We start from the raw sequence: 20,164 nt of genomic DNA, 5'->3' as shown, positions 1-20,164 counted from the left end.
AATTGCTAACCTTGCGCGCCTGCCTGCCTCTTCCTAATCTTGACTGCTTGTGCTGTTTGTATAGCCGGAGAGTTATTTGGTTTCATAACTTAATATATTGTACAAATAATACTGCCATGCCTGATTCACCCCTAACAAAAACTCTTTTCTTGCTCTGAGTTTTTTGTTAATACACCCTGGGAACCTCCTGGAAAGCCTGCTTGTGCTGAAATGGAGTCTCTCCTTTAGAGTGAATGATGCTGATGGATAAGCTGTGTGAAATGTTACATGGCAGCCCGTTTGCCTGCAGGTTGGGTGGATCTTATCCACGCTGGATCAGCTTCAGTTGAATCCCCAGCCAGCTGTTGCAGTGCTGCCCTTAGGGACCGGTAATGACCTGGCCAGGACGCTCAACTGGGGTGGTGTGAGTAGTGCGGCCTCCTTACTGGGCAAAGGTCACTCCACAAGGGCTCCCCTTTAGACATAAACAAGACCTGATCACACAGTAGCTGTATTTCTGAAAACTGATGCTGGGGAGAATTTCTCTTGTCATCCACATCGCAACATGAGCTGGCCTTTTGACAGAATGTCTCTGTATGGACTCTGAGGGGCTCTTCACTGGAAACCTTTATCACAGGGGTACACTGATGAGCCTCTGTCCAAAATCCTGTCACATGTGGAGGATGGGAACATAGTCCAGCTGGATCGATGGAACCTCATCGTGGAGTCCAACCTGGAAGCCAGCCAGGAGGAGAAGGATGAGCAGCAGACAGACAAGGTGGGTTGGTCTCCCGCTCTGAGGGGGGTGGATTTCTGCCTTCAACTTAGCAACTTAGTACCAGTAGCGTCAAATCTCTCTCGAAAAGCAGTCTGTCTCCCTGATTATGTCATCATGCACGTAATTACTGTCATATACTGCAGCAGTCTTGCATCTGTGACGATTCAAACATTCTGAATTATTGTCTCTGAAAAGAAACTCCATAAATTTCCGACAATGACTGTCAGGGGAAGAAAGAGCCTTGATATCTGGGCTTGCTGATAAGCCTTATCAGGGGGCTGCAAGCGGATTTCAGGATGGCAGTGCACTCAGCAGTCATGCAGCATGCTTTCTCCGTTGTGTGACAGCACGGAAGTATAGCACTGTCACACAGGCGGGCCTTGATGCAGTGTACTTTGAGCTTCCCATGAACCCAACAGACATGGCCCTGTGTATTGGGAAGAGTGGCAGAGAGCCAGCAGCAGGGAATGGCACCATCTGACACAGACAGCCAACCACAGGCACGAGGCTCCCTGACAGGCTTTGACCTGCAGCGACTCCCATCCAAACTACCACTAATCACTCACTGTCACTGTCCTGGTGGAGAGACGTGGGGTCATTTTATGAGAACAAGGGGCTTTTAGTTTTCATGACGAAATGCAGCCAGGCCACACCATTCAGTCTATGAGCAGCTGTCATTTGAACATAAGCTGGCATGAATTACTCTGCATTTAATGATAAAATTACTGTCCGTTAGGAGTTTCAGACAAAACCTGGTTAGGTGCTCTTCCATGTGAAGAGGCTGTGAAAAGATTTGTGCTGCCTAGTGATTCACCCCTTATTTAACCTTTCTGTCTCTGTCCTCATGCACTAGCTTCCGCTTGATGTCTTCAATAACTACTTCAGCCTTGGTTTTGATGCACACGTCACCCTGGAGTTCCATGAGTCGAGAGGTTTGTGCAGTACAGTGTCCTCTGGAATACTGAAGTCTACTAAAATGGTAGCTTTTGGGTATTATGATATATTGTTGTTGATATGCTGAAATCTGCATAATATACTTGATCTGCATCCTTGTTGTCTCAGGCCCCTGTCACCTCCTCACCCCAGGCCTTCATCTGCCTTTGCTGCACACTTTGGTCATATTGAAATAAAATCAAAGCTTGCGACATGATCTTGACAAATTATCTCTACCTGTATACACAGAGGCCAACCCAGAGAAATTCAACAGCAGATTTCGGAATAAGATGTTCTATGCAGGGGTGAGCCTAGCTGCTAATTGAGTAACAAACATGAATGCGTTTCCTCTCTCAGGGAACGGGACATTTACGGTTAACCTCGCATTCTGCCTTTGATCTATAGACGGCCTTCTCGGATTTCCTAATGGGCAGCTCTAAAGACCTGGCGAAACACATCAAAGTTGTGGTGAGTTGAAGATCCTGGCTTAGGAATGTAGGCTGTGCGTTAATGTAAGTGCACAGCAACAGTAAAGATAAAGGGCTCCATGAAAGGTTACTGTGAGCAGACTTTATCACAGAAGAAGCACCAATACTTCCCAATCAGGGGTTTGTGACAATGAATACAGGGTGATTTGGTTTTGCTGTGGAGGCGGTGATCTTCCTAACTGGAAGAGGCCCCACACAGCCAAGTGCCTCTCTGGGGCCTAAAGCATCTGTCCTTTTTTTCTACCGCATTAGTGCGACGGCACGGATCTGACCTCCAAGGTCCAAGAGCTGAAACTGCAGTGCCTCGTGTTTCTCAACATTCCCAGGTATGACCTTCCTGGGTTTCGCCAAACAGGGAAAAATCCCAAGTCTGTGAAAGCCAGAGCAGGCATTCGTAACTCCATCTATTTAAATGAAGGCCGGTTATTAGAGGCAGTGGAAAAAATTGAAGGTCATATATGATATGATAGCGCTTCCTGGCTTCATTTCTCTTGAATCTCCTCACTAACTAAAGGTGGCTTAATGTGTTTTCAGTCCCTAGCTTCTACCTAAACAAGCTAAGTCCCCCTAAATCAATATATTTCCTTGTATTATGCATGTACAGTGATTTGGTTTCCTGCCATTATGCTCGGGTTGATTTAATCTGGTACTGTCTGAATGTGCTGGGCAGGCTGGTGAGCAGAAACAGGCTCCAGTGTTGTGAAGTCGCCGACTCAGGCTGATCACCAGTGGATGTTGCCTCCCCCCCCCCCCCCTCGCCCCACGTTAGGTACTGCGCAGGCACCATGCCTTGGGGGAACCCCAGTGAACACCACGACTTTGAGCCTCAGAGGCACGACGACGGCTGCATTGAAGTCATTGGCTTCACCATGACCTCTCTGGTATGCAAAGGCCTTGTACTTCTCAAGTGTCGTACACTTCTCGGTTTAATGAACATTTCTCTCCCAGTACTACTTGATGTGAACGTTTTAATGTTTTTGGCTTTTCTTCTGTTTTTCCTGTGAAACACTCAGTCAGTCCAAGCTGAGCCCTCCGCTTGTTTTGCTGTAGGCGACTCTTCAGGTGGGGGGGCATGGTGAGCGCCTGAACCAGTGCCGGGAGGTGACCCTCACCACCTACAAGCCTATCCCGATGCAGGTCGATGGGGAGCCCTGCAAACTGGCCCCCTCCATCATTCACATCTCACTGAGGAACCAGGCTAACATGGTGCAGAAAACCAAAAGGAGGACCTCCATTCCCCTACTCAATGAGTGCGTGTCAATGCCTCCTACTGGTGAAGTACTGTGACTATGAGGTCACTATCAGGTTCCGTCCTTGGCGATATTCTACTTAAATCTGCTTGTAATTCTCACCCAGCACTTACACTTCTCCTTTTTAATTAATTAAGTTAATTAAAGTTAAAGCTAATTACCCAAACAGAGACTTTTTTGCTTCAGAATCACCGTGATAATCATAGTAATTATGATGCCCCAATTATTTTTTATATAGAACACTACATTTTAATTCTAGACAATTATAGGTTCTGAAGGAACATGGTGTTATCAGCTCAGAAAGCTGTTACTCCGTGTGTGGGGGGGTGTAGACATCTACTCCATCGTCTTTAGGCTGCGCATCTTTGGTGGGCTGAACTGGTGGTAGTTATCAGAGCGCAAGTCAAGCGGAGAAAATAATGCGAAATGAATGAGCTGGGAGAGACACTAATTTTACATAAACACAGTGTAAATGACTGATACCGGTGTGAAGGTTCCTGTATAAATCAAAGAGAGCAGCGATCCAGCCCTGCCTGTGGGGAGACAGGCAGAAAACAGGCTGCAGGTGACACATACATTGGCAGTCTATTGTCATCTTTACGATAACGTCCCCTGCATTGTGTTTTTGTGTACAAAATTATGCAAAGATCACTATATGTATGTACAGACCAAAACTTGAAAATAAATTTAAGTGTAAGTTTTGGCTTTTCTCTTCAGATTTGTATCTGTATCCACCACGCTCAGGAAATAGATCACTATTAGAGCTCGCCATCTGTGTTTCATTATATTTCCAGCACATCGATTTGGCTGTCGACTCCTGTGTTCCTTGTTACAGAGAGACATTTTGTTCACTGGCTGTTGATTTAGCTTTAAGGCTTCAGATAACCCATCAGGCAATTTTTATGTGTTGTGAATCTACTGAAGTCCTGCTAAAGTAATGGAAGCTGATGTACAACACAGAACATCGCAAAATGTATTTTTATGCACCTCATTTGCAACAATATACAGTGACCATCATGACAACTAAATGAAAAATTTCCAGATAATCCTTTACCAAGATACAGTGAATTGGCTGAAGGTTTTAAATGCTAGCTGAGGTTAATCTGATCCAGAACCCCTCTACTCTGATTTAGTCAAACAGATAACTAAACAATGGACATGATGATGTCTGGTACTGGCTGGTATCAGAATTTACTCTATGCAGTGTTATTATCTGTAAGAGTTGGGAGGTCAGACCAGTTAGAAATGTTGTTGTAAGGCCTCTATTTTGGGACCCATCAGCCTGCAGAATCACACCAGCTGCTTCTCCTGTGTCCACAGCCAGCAGCCCATTCCGGAGAGGCTCCGCATCCGTGTGAATCGCATCAGCATGCACGACTATGAGGCCCTGCATTACGACAAGGAGAAGCTGAAAGAAGCCTGTGAGCACTCCCACCCAACCCTGCCCTTCAGCCTTGTCCCGAGTCCCACCCCCTACCCCCCCTCCTCCCCAATCCACCCTCCGAGCCCTTTGCATTGTAGCACCTGAATATGAAGTTCATCAGTAGACAGGCTGATATTTCTGTTTGGGTCCTAATCTCCTGACATACTGTGCTGGTCTCTTCATGTCTATTGTCCAGCTGTCAGTTGGTTTTCCTGGAGTGGCACTTGTTTGGTTTTATAAAAGGCTAGGCAGTGAAAAATACCATTAAAGCTGCTGCTTATCTGTGTTGGGATCGTGGGAGCAGCGGTCTCAGCAGGGATGTTCAGACAACCCTCTCACCAACTCCTCCACCTCCACCAGAGGAATACCAAGGCGTTCCGAGGCCAGCTGAAAGATACAATCTCTTTAGCATGTCCTGGGTCTGCCCCAGGGCCTCCTCCCAGTTGGACATGCCTGAAGCACCTTCCCTGGGAGCCATCCAGGAGGCATGCTAATTAGATGCCTGAAAAACCTCAACTGGCCCCTTTCAATGCAGAAGAGCAGCCGCTCTACTTTGAGCCCTTCCTGAATGTCTGAGCTCCTCACCCTATCTCTAAGGTTGAGCCCAGACACCCTGTGGAGGAAACTAATTTATGCCTCTTGTATATGCAATCTCATTCTTTCGGTCATTACTCAGAGCTCATGACCATAGGTGAGGGTAAGAACATAGATCGACTGGTGAATCAAGAACTTTGCCTCACCTCCATTTTTCCATTGTAAACAGAACAGTAGAGCCTCTGCATTACTGCCAACACCGATCAATCTGTCAATCTCCCGTTTCCTTCTTCCCTCGTTCATGAACGCGACCCCGAAATACTTCAACTCTTTCACTTGAGGCAGCAACTCATCCTCCACAAAGAGCCTTCAATCCACTCTTTTCCGGTCGAGAACCATGGCGTCAGACTCAGGAGGTGCTGATCTGCATCCCAACCACGGTCACCCTCAGCTGCAAACCGCCCCAGTGCATGCTGCAGGTCCCTACAGTAGCTGATGACGCCAACAGGACCATGTCATCCGCAAAAAGCAAAGACAAGAGCCTGAAGCATCGAACCGGACTCCTCCATCCCTTTGCTATGGTTTGAAATTACGTCCATAAAAGTTATGAACAGAATTGGTGATAAAAGGGAATCCATGATGGAATCCAACACCCACCGGCCAGTCAGATCAAAAAAAACAAAAATGTATATAGCAGGTAAAAGATTAAGGATTCAAGGTGTTTGCTCTCACCGCATATCAGAAGCAGCTTAGGCGTTTGAGGGTCATTAGGATGTGTGATGCTTAATAAATTTAGCATGAGATATTGTAGATGTTGGGACCCCATCCTGGGTTTTTCCCTGCCTTGCACCCATAGCCACCGAGATAGGCTCCAGACACCCCGTGACCCTGAACAGGATAAGAGGTTTTGGAAAATGGATGGATATTGTAGGATGAAGATGCGGTGTTGGGGTCTGACAGGCTGTGGTGTCTTGCTTTGAAGTTCTGGAGACACCAGGGCAATTAAATCCCTTGTTTAAACACAGATATCACAAATGGTAACATAGCCACCATGTGGTGGAGCTGAACCGATAAAATAAGAAGTTTACAAACAAGAGGAGGCCATTCAGCCCATCAAGCTTGTTTGGGGAGAACTTAAATAATAGCTCAGAGTTGTAAAAACGTATCAGCCCAGTCACTAATTAAATGAATGAATGAATGAATGATTGAAACCTTTATTGCCCCAAAGGGAAATTTGTCTTGCAATTAGGAGCCATAATAACATAAAACAAAACAGCACTTAGACATACAAACACCTAATGATACATAAAAATAACAAATAATAAAAGACATGCAATGTAAAAAATATCCATCTATCCATTTTCCAAACCGCTTATCCTACTGGGTTGCGGGGGGTCCAGAGCCTATCTGAGAAGCAATGGGCACGAGGCAGGGACCAACCCAGGATAGGGGGCCAGCCCATCGCAGGACACACTCACACACCAGTCACACACACATGCACTCCTACGGGCAATTTAGCAACTCCAATTAACCTCAGCACGTTTTTGGACTGTGGAGGGAAACCAGAGTCCCCGGAGGAAACCCCACAACGACATGGGGAGAACATGCAAACTCCACACACATGTGGCCCAGGCGGAGACTCAAACCCGGGTCCCAGAGGTGTGAGGCAACAGTGCTAACCACTGCACCACCATGCCACCCCAATATAAAAAATACATAAAACATAATTTAGAATGGTGGGTGCCTGTCTGAATTCCACTTGTGACTGAATGCTCCTTGGCACAAAAGATGTAATAGTTCTATTGGTTTTTGCATATGGCATTTTGTAATGGAATCTTGAAGGAAGAGGGGAGTACTCCGGGAAGAGGGGGTGTGATGGATAATCTAATATCTTCAAGGCCAAATTAAAGTTTTATTCATCAGAAATCTACATAATACTTTTTACTTCCAAACCAGTTATCTTCATACCAAGTTTTGTACTCTAGAAAAAAATCAAGATCCCGGACCTACCAATCCATGTTGATTATCCCTCAGAATATTATTTGAATCCAGGCAATCTACCATATTTTCTTGGATTATAGCTTCCATTACTTTTCCAGTTATACAAGTTGAACTGATTGGTCTGCTGAATTACTTCGATCATTTTTTTTTTGAATATGGGTGTTATATTAGCATGCTTCCAATCAGAAGGTACCACACCAGTTCATAGGGATTTCTGAAATAGTAAAGTTAAAGGTTGGCTAATAATATCCCTCATCTCTTTTAAAACTGTAAGATGCCATCAGGGCCCTTCGATTTCTTTATTTTGAGCTTAGCTGGGCTTTGTACTACATCAGCCTCAGTTATACATGTATTGGTCATAGACGACGCTGCATTTGTACTAAATGGTGGCAAGTTACTTGTGTTCTGTACTCTGAACACCCGTGTAAAATAATCATTTATTATATCAATTTTATTTTCAATTATCCTTTACTATCCTGCAGATTAGTGATTTCAGCTTTTGGAGCTCTTGAAGTTGAAATATTGGAAGAAACTTTTAATGTCATCCTTAGCCTCCAATGCAATCATCCTTTCTACATTCCTCTTAGTGAGTCTAATGTTATTTTTTAACTCAACCTGTAGACTTGAATAGTCCTGCTTTATTTTGAAATCGATAGTTAATTTTCATTTGTGGAAGAGAGCCCTTTTCCTTCTGACTTAATTCTTAATTTCCATAGTAACCCACCTTTGCTGCAATTTCCTAGATTTAGTTTTGCTGGAAACAGGTATGAAGTCCTCTTGCACTTGGAACAATGTGCTTTTAAAAAACAGTTTTGCTGTTTAACTCCATCCAGTTTACAGTTTCTAGTTTCAGTCTCACACCATTAAAGTTAGCCTTCCTAATATTGTATGCTTTTGTTTTAGACTTTGTTCTTTGGACACTAACATTAACCTCAAATTTAATTATGGTGTGATCACTACCGTGACTAACTACTATGTGATGAAACTGAATTGGGTCATTAATGTTTTGATGCCTCTGAATCTCTATCCCGACCCAAGAAGTGAGCTCAGGCTGCTATTTTAGTGTTTTTTTTTCTTGTAGGCTCATCACACAGCCTAAGGCCATGATGTGATAGAGCACCTGTTCACTGTTATTTGATCACATGTCCGCTTGATGTCCGTTCTTCAGGAAAGCAGTATGCTAAAGTTGGATTGTGACATATAAATATGCAAATGTTAGACTGTGATACATATAGCAATATGCGTACATTTGGACTGTGAATTACATAGCAATACGTCAGAGTTGGACTGTGAATCATATACTGTAGCTATATGCTAAATTTTGATTGTATGTCACAGCGATATGCAAAATGCTAAAGTTGGACTGTGAATCATATAGCAACAACCTAAATCTGGATTGTGATTATTTCAGAATTTTGTGTTGTTTGTCTTCTACCATTTTTAACACATTAGCATTTCGGCTAGGAATTGGAAGCTTATTGCCCTCGGAATTCACTGATAAATAACTACCATCCCTTAAACAGACCCAAATGTTGTCCTAGGACATGTTGTAAAATAAAATTTTCTGGAACATATCAAAGGCCACTTACTTATTTGCAGGCACAACGTATCACACGTTTTTGAGTGTCTAACAGTTTTCTGAAAGCTGTAGGGGGATTAAAATTCCTCTAACCTTAGGACTGGTAACATCTTTCAGGGTATTTGTAATCCTCTCTTCAAGCCTTAGTTCACCTTTTTTATTGGAAGAACTGCAGGACAATATGCAGACTAATTACGTGCAAAGATTTTGCTCAATCCACCCATCCAGGGTGTACCTTGACCCTGTGTCCTGTGCTGCCCAGGATGGGCACCGGGTACCTGTCACCCTGCGACCCATACCAAGATAAGTGATGGATTTTGCTTAATCGTTGCGTAACCATGTAACTGGAATGCAAATTCAGCCTTAAGGTGTCAGCACAAGCAAGTGTGCATGTGCAGGTTCTTGTGAAGTCGTAGTCCGATAGGTGAGCAGGGGGATTCCTTTTGGCTCTTCTCAAAAAAATGAGAGACCTTGTTTCCTGCCATCTCACTTCTTGCTTTCTTGGTGGGTCTCAGTTTTTAAGACCCTAACATCAGAGTGTAACGTTTGTAGATAGAGCAGCAAAGGAGAGATTTGAATTAATTTTGGTGCTGCTTGTTTTTGGCATTGCTTGGCAACGGTGCATGTTTTGATGACTACATCTGCCTTGGAAGATAAACATATCTGTAGCTCGTCACCCACATCTCAGCTATTTTAGCAATAATAAAATGACCGTAGTATTGAGTATAGAAATCTCAAGCTCAGGTGACTAACGTGAGGTTCATCACTGGCTGTGAGTCCTTTTCAAAGTGAGTGAATCTTTTCTAACCGTTACCTTTTTATTTGGATAACACAGATGCTGATTCAAATGGGCGCTTTGAGCCGAGAAATATAATCTTCTGTCTGTGCCTCAATCCTCTATTTATCCTGAAAGGTTAACTCTTTCCATATGTGCATTAGAAGGTGTCCCATCTGCATGGAACTGCTAGGTTAGATACTGTCCAGCCCTGCTCAGTTGTTCAATGTTAACTGACCAGAAATATGAGCTATATAAATCTAAAGATGTTTATGGGAATCCCTTTTCCAGTCTTTATTTTACTCTCTCTGGATCCGAATTTACTTCTGATTCTTCTCTCTGTCTGACAGCAATCCCCCTGGGCCTGATTGTCATCCCTGGGGACAGTGACCTGGAAACGTGCCGCTTGCACATCGAGAGGCTGCAGGAGGTGAGTCTGGCTGAGGAGTGTTGCATCATTCTGACTGTGTTGTCGCTCGCCTGACACATTTCCATGTTTAGCGGACAGCCACAGAAAGGGGGTGGTGACTCCAGTTGTGCATGGGGAGCTGTAAGATGTTCACTGAGCTCTCGTATTTCGTGACCCTCTACTCTTCTTATGAGACTGTAAAAAATTGCATTAAATGGTACAAGAAATTTGTATGTGATTAAAGGCTCAGATGTGCCCTCAACTAATGATTTTATCCATGTTATTTTCAATGAAAGCCTCCACTGCTCCTAATAATGATAGATATTATAATGATCACTTGTATGTCTGAATATTATTGTTCCTTCTGCCACTGCACAATGATTTTGAGTTTCCAAGCATCCCTGCCCACTCACTCAATGCATCATTGCCGCCAATCTCAGCCATCGCCCCCGCCAGCAAACAGCCATCTGAGTTTAACTCCACCACTCGCTCAAATGACCTCACAATGTGGTGTTTCCCCCAGGACTTTGTATCGGTTCACCCGTCTTTCCAGCGGCTGGTGTTGCAGGTTTGTGAAGGCCTTGGTGGAGCTTGTGTCACTGTCTGGAAGAAAACACACCTCATGCCCACACCAGGCTGATTCTATGGAAAGCGAAGGGCAGCAGGTCATTACAGGCAGATGCTGAAAGCATAGCGCAGCACCGGCAGTTATCAGTTGTGAAGAAAGAGCATAATGTCTAGCAACCTGATGTGACACAAGCTTAGTGAGAGACATCCCGTGCAGTCTAACATCTACACTGTAAGTTGAAGCTGTAAAATATTTTGAACGTACCAGCACTGACAGCAGATTGCTTACGTTAGGAAAATCAGATGCACGCTGAGATGTTCTCCTTTTCCTGATAATCTCACCATGTTCCCGTCACATAATTTATGAAGCAGCCGCACACATAAAGGGCACTTTTTCACCGCACCAAGTGTCATACTTTTGATACAGTACTTTTGGTTCTTTCCCTTTTCCATTGACTTTCTGGTAGGGCTACCAGTACCAAAAGTTCCAAACCAGCTTGGGAACTACTTTGGTACTTTGGGGATGGGATTGAAACGCTTTCTTTGTAGATTGGCGATGTATAACTATCCTGTCTTTAACCAAAAATTACAAACTAAGAAAACAATAAACAGAGTACAAAGGAATTAATTGAGATCTGGTCAGAAGAACAGGATGGCATGACAAGAAATTGAAAAAGTATCTTTAAATTTTGTGGCATGTATGTTTGCCCATGTCTTATGTGCCCCCTGACTGATCCTTGCGTGTTCTTTGCTTGTATAAATCTCCCACTGTGTGTGTACCTTACAGTTTGACTGTATCTGACCACTTTGTGTTTCCGCTGTTATATTTGGGTTCGGTGCTCATTGGGTGCCTGTTACAGTTCTGTTCAGTACTATAATGAAGAGCATGTTCTATCCCTACAAGCAAGGCTCATCATCCGTCATTGCTCCCGTGTTGCCTCGGTTTACCCGGCGCTATATTGGTGTCAGAAGTGGGATCCTGGAAGCGATCCCACTGGCGCGGCTGGAGCGGGTGCTGATCAACATCATCCAGCAAGCCTGTTCCTGCGGACTTCGAGGCAGTGAAGCAATGAAGCAGGAGAGGTTTCCGGGGAGAATGCAGCCAGCACGAGAAAGCTTGTCTGCTCGAGCTGCGGCATGAAGGGCTATTAGGTTCGCTGTTACCCGAAGAGAGAGCTGCCAGCAGACGACCAAGGGACAACAAAGCGAGGAAAATGCCACTCCGTCCTTCTGGGGTGCCCTAGATCCATGCGGTGCACCCTGAAGCTGGCCCGCCGGAGCCCCATTTGGCTGTAGCACACCTGGAAGCCACTCCTGCTAGCCCACCAGACCCCAGTCCTTCTGTAGTGTACCCCGAAGCTGTTCCTGCCATCCTGTCGACTCCCTGTCCAAGATGTCATTGGCTGGCTCAGAAGCAGCGTGAGCTGGGCGAGCGGCAACGGCAGAGCCAGCAGGAGCGGCCAGAGTTGGAGCAGCTGCGTGGCAACCTGGCCAGCTGGAAGCAGGAGTGTCTTATGTGCTACCACCAGGCGTGTTTGCCCAAGGCAGCAGAGGCGGCGTCATGGGGCCGCAAGACGACACTGCTTGGGCAGGAGGAGGTGTGTTGCAGCTTGGAGGCCCAGCTGGTACAGAAGACCCGCGAGCTGCAGGAGGTGGAGGCCAGGATGCGGGACCGTGAGCAGGCATGTTTCATTCTGGAGGTCCAACACATAAAGGAGCTCCATGAGCAAGGCAAGGAGGAGGCCCAATTGGCACGCCCGTGAGAGGCTACCTGTGAGAGGCCAGGAGGAAGCTACTCTACGGGCAATCTCCAGCAGCCCCGTGTGCTGGCTGTCCCCGGAGAAGGAAGCCTGGCTGTGGGAGTCCTTGGGAGTGATGTTCCCTGGCCAGTAGGACCCCCTGGATGGGTTACCTGATGCCCCTACGGTGCACAAAAGCAGGGGTTGGTGGCCAGTTGGGGTCCATCACACCAGCGGCGGGCAGTAGCTAAGCCCTGCTAGTGCTCGCGAGCGTCGGGAGCAGACAGCCCTCTGCTGTTAGAGGGACGCACCCGCCACTGCCAGTGGACCCCTGGAACTTGCTTCTGAACTGAGGTGGGAACTGCGGGTGGTGGTCGCTGCGACAGTCAACCTTTGAGAGGGGGCAGTGTAGTGCTGGTGAGATCTGCGCATCCCAACATGCCTTGTGAACATGTGTATATAACCCTGTGTCTGTATATTGTACATAGCCCTTGTGTTGCTGTTGTTGAATTTATGATTAATATTTGTGTTCCCGGTTGTGGTGTGTATGTTTGCCCTTGTCTTATGTGCACCCTGTCCGATCCTTGTGTGTTTAGGTTGTATAAATCTCCCACTGTGTGTGTACCTTACAGTTTTCTGCTGTTTGGGATTGGTGCTTGTTAGGTGCCTGTTATAGTCCTGTTCAAGACTATAATGAACGGAGTGTTCTATACCGACAAGCAGGTCTCCTCGCCCTTCGCTGCTCTCGCGATGCCTCGATCCATCCGGCACTACAATATCTTAATCTATAAAAGGAATAATAATTAAAATTGCAGGTTTCTTTTCTATGACAGAGTAAAAATGTTCTAGCGAACTTAAACCCTCCACGCTATAATATCCTATATATAATGTCCTGTATAATGTTTCTTGAAGTATCAAAAGTATGGTACCTGGTGCTAGTGGAAAAATGCCCAAAGAGTTCCAGTTCCTTGCCAAGTGCCAAGTCTCCCGATCACATGGTGCTCCTCGGCACACGTCAGCATGCCATACATGTGTATGTGTGTTTGGATCGTGTTCTGTCCGAACCTGTCAGGCATGGCTGTCCCTTGTGGTGTCACACTGCATGTGTGGTGACAGCTACTTTGACTTTGCTGTGTATAGCTGCCGTGTTCAGTGTCAGACTGTGGAGTCCTGCCCTGCCAGGTGTGGTGCTTCTTGTGGGAGCCTTTATTTCATTGCCCTTTCACTGCTGGTGGAAAATATTGAATGAGAAAGGAGAGTGAAGCAGCACTACCTTCTACCACATGTATCTGTCCTTGTTCAGATATGTCTGGTAGTACAGAGGTGCTAAGACTAAGATTATTGTGCTCAGAAGGTTCTGTTTTTTGTTGATAGCTTTACATTAACTTGCTAAATTATCACCATAAAAGATTTTCATCAATGGATGCAGCATTGCTGTATAAAGCAATAGAGGTCATGACAAAGGAGTGAGAAAATAAGATTTAAATTCAGCCAGTGGAACACAGCAAACTGAAGATCTACCTTGGGTGTCCTTCAACAAAAACTTTGGATTTTCCAATGAAATCCAAAGCAGAGTTCATTTTCATGCATTTCCAGGGTCTTGTTTTGGCTTTGGCCTTAAATGACCAGCAGAGTATTTAATCCCTTTGGTTTTCTTTTATCCCCAGGAAGGAGATGGTACAAAACTGAAGACCCTGTCCTCGCAGAAACTCTCACCAAAGTGGTGTTTCTTAGACTGTAAGCATTGTTTATAAACGGCCTGAGTGAATTACAATAGTTATTTATGCCTCAGTCTCTCTTGTGCATGAACTGAACCACTGATGTCATATTTTGTTTATCCCAAAGTTACTTCATTGTTCATTAGTTCTTTGGCTTCTTAGTTCATTAGTTCATTGCCCTATGAAATCCATGAATTCTGTTTGTCAACATAACAGTATTTGTATGGCACATAAGTGAAGGTCAGCTCAAAGTAGAAAATTGCCGAATCACTATTGGGGCCTATTTCAAAAAGCCTGGGTCAGAACAGAGGATACCTCAGACAGGATGCAGGTGCAAAGGGAAATTAGACACCAGTTTGCGTAATGCACATGTGTTTGGGACTTGGAGGACACCAGTACAGACTGTGAGAGAGCATGCAAACTGCACACACACCACAGACTGTGAGAGCATGCAAACTGCACACACACCACAGACTGTGAGAGCATGCAAACTGCACACACACCACAGACTGTGAGAGAGCATGCAAACTGCACACACACCACAGACTGTGAGAGAGCATGCAAACTGCACACACACCACAGACTGTGAGAGCATGCAAACTGCACACACCACAGACTATGAGACAGCATGGAAACTCTACACATATGAAAGACTTTGAGAGAGCATGCAAACTGTATATACACCAAGCCAGAGGCTGAGATCAAACCTGTGGTCTTGAAGCTGGAGTGCTGCCCACTGAGACATGATGAACCTGAATCTTCCTTTGCAAAGTGAAATCCATCTCTCAGCAGAACCTACACACTCTTGAGTGTATTAAACTCCAGGCTCACAGACTTCTTTAGCCTCTAGCTTTTTCACTGCATTTCCATTGCTTTACGTCACAGCAGCAGGTGCCTCATGGGACCCTGTGGCCACGTAATCACAGAAAGACTGCGAACTATCCAATGACACGGCCATGAGATAAAAATAGAAAGGCTACTTTTTTATAAGGAGTGCAGTAAAAATGGGAACACATACAACATGCAGTCCCTAATGTAAGACTAAGCATGTAAGGGAAGCTTTCACTATTGTGACCTCAATTCAATGGCTTGTTTTCATCCATCTGTGACACCCCCCCCCCCTTATTTTTAATGGTCAGGTGGGCATGATGTTGCTGTTAGGGTTAGGGTTAGCCCCAGTCCCTATTGCAGTGCAGAGTGTGGTCTGCTATGTTAAGGTTAACTGGTGTAGCCTTTCCCCAGTCCCTAGCGCAGTGTAGTAAAACTGTGTTCCTCAGTGCTGGGGAATGTTTATAGGTCTAATAAACCGTTGTAAAACATTTAAGAGAGAAGAATCACAGAAGAAAATAATTCTAGAGCCTGATTTGATTTTAATTAGTTCATTTATCTTTAAATCTATATCTAATCATGTTATGTGCCCCAAGGGCAGGATAACCCATTGGATGGCATCATAAAGGACATGACTTGAGCACAGATTGATCATTTAAGGTTGTATTTCCGATAGTGGGGTTTCCGATAGCTCTGCTTAATGCCACATTCTGATACAAGACTATGAGACTATAAGACTGTAATTCAGAGACTATCCCTCTAGTGGCTGGAAGCTGATGTCATTACTCAGTAAAATACAGTAGGCTCTCTCTGCCAGATCCCAGCTCTGAAATATTAGCAGTTCCTCCTGTCAGCTCTTGTCCAGTGCATGGTGCGGCCTGCAGGTCATTAGAAGACTGATCAGTGTGCTGGGCCAGGACTGTCCGAGTGGCCCAACCCTGAAGTTTTAAAGTTGCATCTAAGACAGAAAATATATGTATTTATTCAGCTGAGCTCAGTGGGCAGAAATTAAATGAAATTAAATGAAGAAATGAAATGTACATTGACACACGTGATTTCAGACTTTTGGGTTGTGTTCTCACACTATGCTCTCTCTAAGCATGTCCTGTTTCTGTATGGGCTCAGTAGCTGTGGGATGAGCTTGAACATTTATTCTTATTGTTTTATATCCATAGGAATGTGTTTATGCTGCTCAAGCTATTAGCTGTTCACTGTTTCAATGACTCACGTCGGATATTGTGCTGTCTTTCTTTCTGCTTTTAGCTACGACTGCTGACCGATTTTATAGAATAGATCGTGCTCAGGTAAGCACATAACGCCTGCGTCTTCTGAGCCCCTAACCCTGCGCAGGGTCCCAGGGTCTTGTGTTTGCAATCTGCAAATATGCAGCCCAAGAGGTTAAAATATCCACAGTTTAATGGTAAGTGTGTTCCGTTTGTGACCTCTGAACTGGTAATTTCCAGGAACACTTGAACTACGTGACAGAGATCTCACAGGATGAACTCTTCATCCTTGACCCGGAGCTGGTCATCACTGAGACGGTGGGCACGTCCCCAGGCATGCCCGATCTCGTCGATTCCTCAGCAGAGTACCCAGGCCCAACACGCCAGTTTGCCTTCCCATCATCCTCTTCTCCGCCTGCCTCCCCTCTCCCCTCGTAAGTGCTATTAAATAAATCTTCATATTTTCTCAGCAGAAGCCTAATCACATGAATTTGATTACATGAATGAATTTGAGGACACCTTTAATGACGTGATTATGTGCGCACAAGCACATGTATGTGAACCCATTCTTTATCTTTGGGTTGTATTGTATTAAAGCAGGAGATGTTTAACCAGGGGCGGCATGGTGGTGCAGTGGTTAGCACTGTCGCCTCACACCTCTGGGACCCGGGTTCGAGTCTCCGCCTGGGTCACATGTGTGCGGAGTTTGCATGTTCTCCCCGTGTCGTCGTGGGGTTTCCTCCGGGTACTCCGGTTTCCCCCCACAGTCCAAAAACATGCTGAGGCTACTTGGAGTTGCTGAATTGCCCGTAGGTGTGCATGTGTGAGTGAATGGTGTGTGAGTGTGCCCTGTGATGGGCTGGCCCCCCATCCTGGGTTGTTCCCTGCCTCGTGCCCATTGATTCCAGGATAGGCTCCGGACCCCCCGCGACCCAATAGGATAAGCGGTTTGGAAAATGGATGGATGGATGGATGTTTAACCACATCTTTAAATAAGGCAATAAGCCAGATGTTGCCTTATTGAATGATAAGTGCATCTAAAATCTGCAAAAATGAACGCTGTTTGGTATATTATCTGTTAAGAACCTAATTGGATTTTTCTTTGTTTTACTTTGAATAAACAAAACAAAAGGAAAGCCTCTCATGCTAGCATTCTGCTCTCTAACCGTACTCTGGACAGATGGGCATGTGCGTGTCTGGGGTGGCTGAGACCTCTCACACCGGTGCCTGGCCAGACTTGAAATGGAATTTGTAATAAAAGATCCAAACTGGGGGGGGGGGGTTCTCCTGCTGCTGAGTCACATAGCCCCAAGCTGCACAGCCCACAACTGCGCAGCCCCCAGCCACACAACCCCCAGCCTGACAGCCCCCAGCCTGACAGCCCCCAGCCGCACCGCCCCGAGCTTCCACAGACCACATGCCTGAAACCTGGTGTCTTCAGGAACATTGATGGATCCCAGCATCTCCCACTTGACTGAAATGCTGCTGTCCCCCCTCGCTCTCCTGTCCCCCTTGTTCTCCTGCCCCCCCACTCTCCTAACCTCCCACTCGCTCTTCTGCCCCCCATTCGCTCTTCTACCCCGCTCGTTATGCTGCCCCCCCTTTGTTCTCCTGCCCCTGGCTTTCCTGCCCCCCTCACTCTCCTGCCTCCCCCTCCTGCCCCCCCCGCGTGCTCTTGTCCAATTCCACTCCTCTCACCACGCCCCCCTCAAGCCCGACCAATCCACATTCACACAGCGAGGTGCTTGTTCAGCGACACAGGAAGTCACTGTTCTCCTCCCACCCTGGCTTCCACTTTCCTGTCAGAAAGAAGTATCTGTTGCTTCTTCTGTAGCTGCTGGATGCCTGTCCGTCTTGGTGCTTTTCTGCCTTTCTGCTGATGGCACTTTGGGGTCCAGCCTGTCTGACCCTGAGTATGTTTCTCCGTGTGACCCTTGGTGTGGCCCTGGGTAAAGCCCTCAGCGTGGCCCTCGACGTGGCCTTGGGTAAAGCCCTCAGCGTGGCCCTCGACATGGCCCTGGGTAAAGCCCTCAGCGTGGCCCTCGACGTGGCCCTGGGTAAAGCCCTCAGCGTGGCCCTCGACGTGGCCCTGGGTAAAGCCCTCAGCGTGGCCCTCGACGTGGCCCTGGGTAAAGCCCTCAGTGTGGCCCTCGACGTGGCCCTGGGTAAAGCCCTCAGCGTGGCCCTCGACGTGGCCCTGGGTAAAGCCCTCAGTGTGGCCCTGGGTAAAGCCCTCAGCGTGGCCCTCGACGTGGCCCTGGGTAAAGCCCTCAGTGTGGCCCTGGGTAAAGCCCTCAGCGTGGCCCTCGACGTGGCCCTGGGTAAAGCCCTCAGCGTGGCCCTCGACGTGGCCCTGGGTAAAGCCCTCAGTGTGGCCCTCGACGTGGCCCTGGGTAAAGCCCTCAGCGTGGCCCTCGACGTGGCCCTGGGTAAAGCCCTCAGTGTGGCCCTGGGTAAAGCCCTCAGCGTGGCCCTCGACGTGGCCCTGGGTAAAGCCCTCAGTGTGGCCCTGGGTAAAGCCCTCAGCGTGGCCCTCGACGTGGCCCTGGGTAAAGCCCTCAGCGTGGCCCTCGACGTGGCCCTGGGTAAAGCCCTCAGTGTGGCCCTCGACGTGGCCCTGGGTAAAGCCCTCAGCGTGGCCCTCAGTGTGGCCCTGGGTAAAGCCCTCAGCGTGGCCCTCGACGTGGCCCTGGGTATAGCCCTCAGTATGGCCCTGGGTAAAGCCCTCAGTGTGGCCCTGGGTAAAGCCCTCAGTGTGGCCCTGGGTAAAGCCCTCAGCGTGGCCCTCGACGTGGCCCTGGGTAAAGCCCTCAGTGTGGCCCTCGACGTGGCCCTGGGTAAAGCCCTCAGTGTGGCCCTCGACGTGGCCCTGGGTATAGCCCTCAGTGTGGCCCTCGACGTGGCCCTGGGTAAAGCCCTCAGTGTGGCCCTCGACGTGGCCCTGGGTATAGCCCTCAGTGTGGCCCTCGGTGTGGCCCTGGGTAAAGCCCTCAGTGTGGCCCTCGACATGGCCCTGGGTAAAGCCCTCAGTGTGGCCCTCGGTGTGGCCCTGGGTAAAGCCCTCAGTGTGGCCCTCGACGTGGCCCTGGGTAAAGCCTCACTGATACATCCCCATCAGCGCCATAAAAGGGAGGGGGGATGTGGCCAGGTGTGAATGGCTCATGCATACACATGAAAGTTGCTACATATTCAATGGAAGGAGACCAGAAATAATGACATGAGTTAAGTTTTTCTTATTTATTTATCCAGCTGCATGTTGCCACTACACCATTTAATCATGTTCATGTAGCCAAGACTTTGGTGATCAGATATCTGGGATCAAAACAAACTTACCATTGCTTACTATGTGCTTTTATAATGTTTCTGCAAGTGTTCCAAACTGCATTTTGCAATATCTATACTTTGATGTCAAATTAAAAATGACTTCACATAAATCTGACATATTTACAAAGTATATTAAAATAAAGATTAGTGTAATGCCAAAACAATTATATAAAAAATAATTTATTTGCCAGGAATTAAGTTTATGATATTGAATGAAATGTGTGACCATCCCCAGTCAGTGAAAGTGTGTCCCCTACCCTTAGACCTCAGGGGGTTAATTGCAGATAAAGAGCCATCACCATAGCAGGAACGGACACTGGAAAAGAAGCCTGTCGACTATGGCTAGGGTGGAGACGGGGGAGGAAGTGGCAAACTGTGTCCCACTTGTCACTACCAAAGCAAATGATCCTGAACCTGCCATCATTTCGCAATGAATGAACCTTCATTTTCCCTGGATTTGTTCACAGATGCACATTGTTGACAGGAGCCTGCCCTTTTCTACTCTTATAGTCGTAATGAAATACGACCTTCACATATTTTTACAGGTGATCATTGCTGTGATATGTGCTAGTTGTGATTTTCCTCACAATTCTAGTGAAAAAGAGTTAAATGCCAG

The 20,164-nt window shown here is 46.7% G+C and overlaps 1 protein-coding gene across 8 annotated transcripts in view; it reads left to right on the top strand.

The window, feature by feature from the left end:
• LOC125706396 (diacylglycerol kinase zeta-like) overlaps positions 1 to 20,164 on the top strand; it is a 140,694-nt gene that overhangs the window by 91,851 nt on the left and 28,679 nt on the right. For 6 of the 8 annotated variants that reach the window (XM_048973077.1, XM_048973079.1, XM_048973078.1 and 3 more), the window contains 14 exons: positions 290 to 403; positions 617 to 757; positions 1,611 to 1,689; positions 1,940 to 1,995; positions 2,096 to 2,158; positions 2,431 to 2,504; positions 2,948 to 3,059; positions 3,229 to 3,428; positions 4,749 to 4,849; positions 10,091 to 10,170; positions 10,673 to 10,717; positions 14,123 to 14,192; positions 16,265 to 16,305; positions 16,465 to 16,658. In XM_048973077.1, the coding sequence (XP_048829034.1) occupies positions 290 to 403; positions 617 to 757; positions 1,611 to 1,689; positions 1,940 to 1,995; positions 2,096 to 2,158; positions 2,431 to 2,504; positions 2,948 to 3,059; positions 3,229 to 3,428; positions 4,749 to 4,849; positions 10,091 to 10,170; positions 10,673 to 10,717; positions 14,123 to 14,192; positions 16,265 to 16,305; positions 16,465 to 16,658 (1,370 nt within the window). The remainder of the gene's footprint in view (positions 1 to 289; positions 404 to 616; positions 758 to 1,610; positions 1,690 to 1,939; positions 1,996 to 2,095; positions 2,159 to 2,430; positions 2,505 to 2,947; positions 3,060 to 3,228; positions 3,429 to 4,748; positions 4,850 to 10,090; positions 10,171 to 10,672; positions 10,718 to 14,122; positions 14,193 to 16,264; positions 16,306 to 16,464; positions 16,659 to 20,164) is intronic. The other 2 variants (XM_048973080.1, XM_048973074.1) reach the window with 1 other exon arrangement.

Source organism: Brienomyrus brachyistius, chromosome 13, assembly GCF_023856365.1.
Source record: "Brienomyrus brachyistius isolate T26 chromosome 13, BBRACH_0.4, whole genome shotgun sequence".
NCBI lineage: Eukaryota > Metazoa > Chordata > Actinopteri > Osteoglossiformes > Mormyridae > Brienomyrus > Brienomyrus brachyistius.
This window is presented reverse-complemented; position numbering and strand designations above follow the sequence as displayed.